Here is a 6,046-nt window from a genome sequence, read left to right on the forward strand (position 1 = left end):
AAGTCTGTCTGCAGGGAAAGGATCATTTGGCATTCCAAGGGTTTGGCCCTGTGCTATAACATCTCATGTTCAAGTATTAAGTAGCATGTGGTTGTGATTTTCAATGTATCACAGTGTATTATAGAAATGAATGTGCTGAGCACACCCAACATGAGCATTCCATATTTATTATATGATATTATTAAACTGGCAATGAACTGTTTACCTTCAGAATTTTTCAATTTTAAATAATGTGAGCCATTTATAATAGGGCCTGAATCTCTGGCCCTATTATAACAGTGCCTGGTGTATAGTCTTCAGAACCTAACAAAAACGAAGCCAGAGCTTGGCTCCCTAAATATCAAGGCCCTGTCCCAGACAGGATTACACAGCTCAAACCTGCTTTTCCTACAGCGAGCAAATGAATTACCTGGAGGTCTTATTAAAGATCAGATTCTTACTCAGTACACACTTAATGGCCCAGAGAGAGATTTAGAATCTTTAACAAGTTCCCTGATTGCACGTTGAGTAGTAAGGTCTTAGAAGACACTTCCTGAGTCCCACTGCTGATTTCTGCCAGTCTGATCACTTCAGCCTTCTCAGGACAATGAAGAAATCAGACTGTAATATGATGCCCCAAAGAGCTCCTATTTCTCTTCAACATTCCCCATTTCCACCCCCAAACCACCCACACACACATCAGGGAGCTGAAAGTAACTAATAGAAACATAATCAGGGCAGAGCAAAGATTTCCCTTTATTATCACACATTACAGAGCACCACATGTACAGGGCAATATGTCAGGTTCCAGGGGGAAAAAGGTGGTTAAGACAGGACCTCAGCCTTGAGTTAATCACAACCCAACAGAGGAGACAGGACTATGCACATATAACTTACAAGTGAAAAGACAATAACTCGGTCACAGGTTTGTCCCTGGCCCCTGTTTGGGCACGTGTGGAAGGCAATCAATAGATGTGTCTCTCACATAGATGTTTCTCTCTCTCCCCCCCGCCTCTCGCCTGCCTGCCCCCCCACGCCCTTCCACTACCTCCATGGAAAAAATATTCTCAGGTGAGGATTAACTGCCTGGCTCTGACACCTTTTAGCTCTATGGCTTTGGGAAATTTAATTCTGTGCCTCAGTTTTCTCATCCAGTAAGAGATGATAATAGTTCCTACCTCACAGGATTAGTGTGAGAATTAAATAATAACTATAAAGTGCTTAGAACAGTGCCTGGTATATAGTAAATACTCAAATATTTTGTGTGTAAATGTGTGTTTTATAGGTATTTTATGTCCAAAATTTTTAACTCAGATTAGAAGATAATACCATGATGAAATGCATTTTGAAGATGCTGAATTTCAAATATCTAGAGGAGCCCTCGCTTCGCTGTACTTCAATTCCAGATGTCATAACAATTGGAAATAGGCACTTAGAATGGCCCCAGGAAACTGGTGGATAAGGGAAATGAGCACAGATGAAAGTGTGGCCAGCGGGAGAGAATTTCTAGGACTTTGATAATCCTGGCTGCTTGGTCCCTGTTTCCAGTCTTACATAGCAGGTGGTGGTTTATATTTTTTTTAATGAAGTCAGGCACACTTAGTGTACTAGTAAAGACTGCTGAACAAATTAAAGTAATAATGAAATACTATGGTAGTCAATAGTGCTGATTCATTAAATACCCTGATTCTCCCTCCTTGTCTTCCTGGCCCCTTGTGGCTGGGCAGGGCCTTATGACTCATTCAGGCTAATGAGTTGTAACTGAAAGTGTCCTGAGTCACTTTAATTGCCATTGTGAGACCCTCTAGCTTTCTCTCCCTCTGGCATGATTACTCATTAGCCTGGGTTCCTGAGTAGCTATCGTGAGATCCACTGCCAACTCTTTAGAGATGATTATGCGGTATGAACAAGAATTATACATTTTGTTTTAAGCTTTTGGAGTTGTTGCCACAATATAACCTAGTCTATCCTGATACAGATACTATTTTAACACATTAAATTCTTTCAAGTTAAATAGTTAACATCCAGTCCTAATAAAGGTGTGGGAAAGTAAATACTTCCAGAGGTTTTCTAGTGGGAGTAAAAATTGTTTCAACTTTTTTGAAAAATAACTTGACAGTAGATTCTATTAAAATGAAAAAAAAAAAATACTCACCCCCCCCAAAAAAAAATTCCGTTTTGAGAAATCTCTTCCACAGAAATAAAAGTACTACTTCAAAAGGATGTTAATGTCTATTGTAGTGGCTAAAAACTGAAACTGTTCTAAATTTCCAAATAAGGTTTAGCCAAACTATGAAGTATTATGCAACTGTCAAAAAGACAAATTTTACCCTTTTTATTGACTTCGAGGGATGTCCAAACCCACCCTCCCCCCAAAAATCCATATGCATGACTTTGTATGTACAAGCCTAGAAAACTAAGTTGTTTTACCTTGAAGGAGCAGGGGTGCTGATGGGGGAGCGGAGAATATTATCATGTTTTTCTTATTACATCTTGTTATTCCTCGACTTCTTACAATTTGTAAGGCTTATGTAACTAAATAAACTCAAGTAAAAGTGAGAAAAAAAAAAACTAAACCTAAGTGTCTGCCAACTGAGTCTTTACAAAATAAGCTTAGCATTGCTGCCACTAGTTGAGAGTGGGGGGAAGAGGCGGAGCTTCTGTAATATTTCCAGGCCACGCCCACTTTACCCGGCCAATGGCTTCTCCCGAGGGCCCTGGAAGGCTTGCATTGACGCATGCGTGCTTGCCTGAGTTGTGTGTTTTTTTTCCTAGCCTCCGAGGAGCACCCTGCAGTTTTGGGTTTGACCCTGTCAGGCTACCGTCCTGGGAACCGGAACCGCACCTGAGGTTTGCTTCCGGGCGTCTCTCAGGCTTTTCCTTCCCTCCATCACGTTTCTTCCCCTCCCCCTATTCCCTTTTCCCTTTGCGTTCTCTCCCACAGAGGCCGACCCCTGAGTCGTGAGTCTGGGGTCTGGTTGGTGAAAAAAAGCTGTCGCAGCTGAAAGTAGGGAGGTGTGGGAAATTAACTGAGGTATTTGGAGACCAAGGGCTTGTCCGAAATGATTTGTTTGTGGGAGGAGGTCGAGCGACGGTGGGAAGTTTTCCCCTTGAGGCGAGCGGGGGCGGGGTTTAGCGGGGTTTGCCTGGCGGGGTAGAGGGGGCGGGGGGAGGCGCACCTCTAAAATGGGTAGCCCGGGGGTGGGGCGGGGTGCGGGCAAAGGGAAAATGGAGGTGATGGGAACTGGCATGGGGGTCGCACGGCGTTCTGGCTTCAGCTTTATTTAAGCCGTTTGATGCAAAGAGCAGCTACAATTGGACTACGTTTTAGGTAGCCACGTTTTATTCCCACTTAATTTCCCTTTACTTGGGAGAAACCTCTTTGCCGCACGCTTGTGTGCTTCAGTATTATAGACCTTTAAAAAAGTAGATTACCGCATGGAAGCAACGTAATGTCAGGGGAACAAATACAGAAAGCAATGAATTACAGATCAACTCCTTCCCTCTGGGTGGAGATATTTGTTCAAACTAGGCAATATCATGCAAATGTTTAATTAGTCAGTTTTAAGGAACACAGGTCTCAGAAATACAAGCATGCCTCCTTTTATTGCGCTTTGCTTTATTGCACCTCACAGGTATTACGTTTTTTTACAAACTGAAGGCAAAGACCCTCTACCAGCAAAAAGGTTATCATTCACTTTATTGCAACACTGGCTTTATTACGGTGTTCTGGAAGCCCAGCCCGCGTGCCTGTGTCTTCCTCAGTAAATTGGTTCTCTTCAGTTTTCCAAAACATTATTTCCCGTAGTCCCCTGTTGCATAATATTAGTATATGCCCTCTCAAACCTTTAAATCTTACTCAGGCCTATAGTCTATATAGCATAAGATGAGAACTACAAAATCTCAGTATCTTATACTGGAGAATGGAGAGAGGGAACATAGAATCAAATTTAGCTGTATTTGAATAATAAGGAGTAGGCATGAGTTTTATTTGGGGCCTGAAATTCTCTGTTGTGGTTATCATGACTTCAAAGATAATTTCAGTTTTTTGTTCCATGTAGAGGACCACAGCATGTCCTCCCTCCCTGGGTGCCTTGGTTTGGATGCAGAAGCAGCTGCAATGGAGTCTGAAGAGATTGCAGAGCTGCAGCAAGCAGTGGTTGAAGAGCTGGGTATCTCCATGGAGGAACTTCGGGAATTCATCGATAAAGAGCTAGAAAAGATGGACTGTATACAGCAACGCAGGAAGCAGCTAGCAGAGTTGGAAACGTGGGTAATACAGAAGGAGACTGAGGTTGCCCATGTCGACCAGCTCTTTGATGATGCATCCAGGTAAGGACTATATGGGAAGAAGGGGGATTGATTCATCATGACGGACATTATGTCAAGCACTTTATAGTTTACAAGGTACAGATGTGTAGAACCTTACTCTTCCTCAAGAGTTAGAATCCAGTCCCCTCATAACGACCCATGTATAGAATATTATTTATTAGAGCCTAATATGTGATCATTAATAGGGGTGTCCAGGTCTTGAGTCCCTTCCCCTTTTGCACACCAGAGCAATTGCTTTGTTTCCTTAGTAGGATTGTCTAGAGAGTGAGGAATGTGAAGAGTTACTGTCTTATGTAGTCGTGGAGCATGAATAAGTTCCTAGAGCCCTGAATCTATTCCTAAACCCCCAGGATATTTGTTTCTGGTGCCCTAGTTGTCACGTAGAAAGCATTTTCAAATAACAAGGTAAATAGTGAGGTATGGTTGAAAGAACTGTACTTTGAGCTTATTTTGGATTTTTAAGAAACTAGTCTGGAAACCACTATTTAAATATTTTTCTATGGGAAAAGCATTCTAAATTCTGAACAGAGACACTTGGAATATAGCTGTTTATAAATGTAAGGCAGCTTGTATTTAAATATATGTAAATTCTAGTGGCTCCTATACCTCCTGCTGGCTTTGACCTTTTCTACATGTGTTCCAATATTAGGGCAGTGACTAATTGTGAGTCTTTGGTGAAGGACTTTTACTCCAAACTGGGACTACAGTACCGGGACAGTAGCTCTGAGGACGAAGCTTCCCAGCCTACAGAAATAATTGAGATTCCTGACGAAGATGATGATGTGCTCAGTATAGATTCGGGTAAGAGATGAAGCTGTGGAGAGGAGAGTCTCGGGATCAAAATTGAAACACTAGAAGATAAAAGAATAGAGAAACCATTGTTACTAACTCCATATTCTAAACTGTTAGACTTATCTGTTACAGAAAAAAATAGAACATTGTTAGTATCATAAATGTTCCTTTCGTGCTACTTCTGGTTGAATTAACCTCCTTTCCCCATTCTGTGTAATCTCTATTCTGAATTTCCTTGCTTTTCTTTGTAGGTGGCATTAGCGTCTATGTATATATCTCAGAATACATGTTTGGTTTTTGTCTATTTTTTTTAAATTTTTTTGAAGGTGTGCCCTAGCCGGTTTGGCTCAGTGGATAGAGCATCGGGCTGCAGACTGAAGGGTCCCGGGTTTGATTCCGGTCAAGGGCACATGCCCGGGTTGCGGGCTCGATCACCAGTGTGGGGCCTGCAGGAGGCAGCTGATCAGTGATTCTTTCTCATCATTGATGTTTCTTTCTATCTTTCCCTCTCCCTTCCTCTCTGAAATCAATAAAAAGTATATATTTAAAAAAAAAAATTTTTTTAAAATATATTTTATTGATTTTTTACAGAGAGGAAGGAAAAGAGATAGAGAGTTAGAAACATCGATGAGAGAGAAACATCGATCAGCTGCCTTCTGCACATCTCCCACGGGGGGTGTGCCCGCAACCCAGGTACATGCCCTTGACCGGAATCGAACCTGGGACCTTTCAGTCCACAGGCCGACGCTCTATCCACTGAGCCAAACCGGTTTCGGCTATATTTTTAAAAAAATTTTAAGGTCTAATTTACATACTATAACATTCATCCACTGTAAGTGTATAGTTTGAGTTTTAGTTAATTGATACAATAGTACAATCTTCACCACAGTTTTAGAACACTTGCATCACCCCCAAAATTTCCCTCGTGCCTATTTGCTCAATC

At 41.8% G+C, this 6,046-nt stretch overlaps 1 protein-coding gene and 1 long non-coding RNA gene across 8 annotated transcripts in view; one reads left to right on the forward strand and one right to left on the reverse strand.

The window, feature by feature from the left end:
* The first annotated feature begins 2,811 nt into the window (after positions 1-2,811).
* The window catches only part of SETDB1 (SET domain bifurcated 1), a 23,526-nt gene continuing 20,291 nt past the window's right edge, over positions 2,812-6,046 (forward strand). For 5 of the 7 annotated variants that reach the window (XM_023759324.1, XM_023759327.1, XM_014461282.1 and 2 more), the window contains exons 1-3: positions 2,844-3,013; positions 4,041-4,311; positions 4,961-5,112. In XM_023759324.1, coding sequence (XP_023615092.1) covers positions 4,052-4,311; positions 4,961-5,112 — 412 coding nt within the window. In that variant the 5' untranslated portion in view covers positions 2,844-3,013; positions 4,041-4,051. The other 2 variants (XM_023759326.1, XM_023759325.1) reach the window with 2 other exon arrangements.
* LOC111827325 overlaps positions 4,181-6,046 on the reverse strand; it is a 9,142-nt gene continuing 7,276 nt past the window's right edge. The window contains exons 2-3 of the long non-coding RNA XR_002830839.1: positions 5,022-5,162; positions 4,181-4,318 (exon numbers count right to left, since the gene is read on the reverse strand). This is a non-coding gene — a long non-coding RNA (uncharacterized LOC111827325). The remainder of the gene's footprint in view (positions 4,319-5,021; positions 5,163-6,046) is intronic.

Source organism: Myotis lucifugus, unplaced genomic scaffold, assembly GCF_000147115.1.
Source record: "Myotis lucifugus unplaced genomic scaffold, Myoluc2.0 scaffold_151, whole genome shotgun sequence".
NCBI lineage: Eukaryota > Metazoa > Chordata > Mammalia > Chiroptera > Vespertilionidae > Myotis > Myotis lucifugus.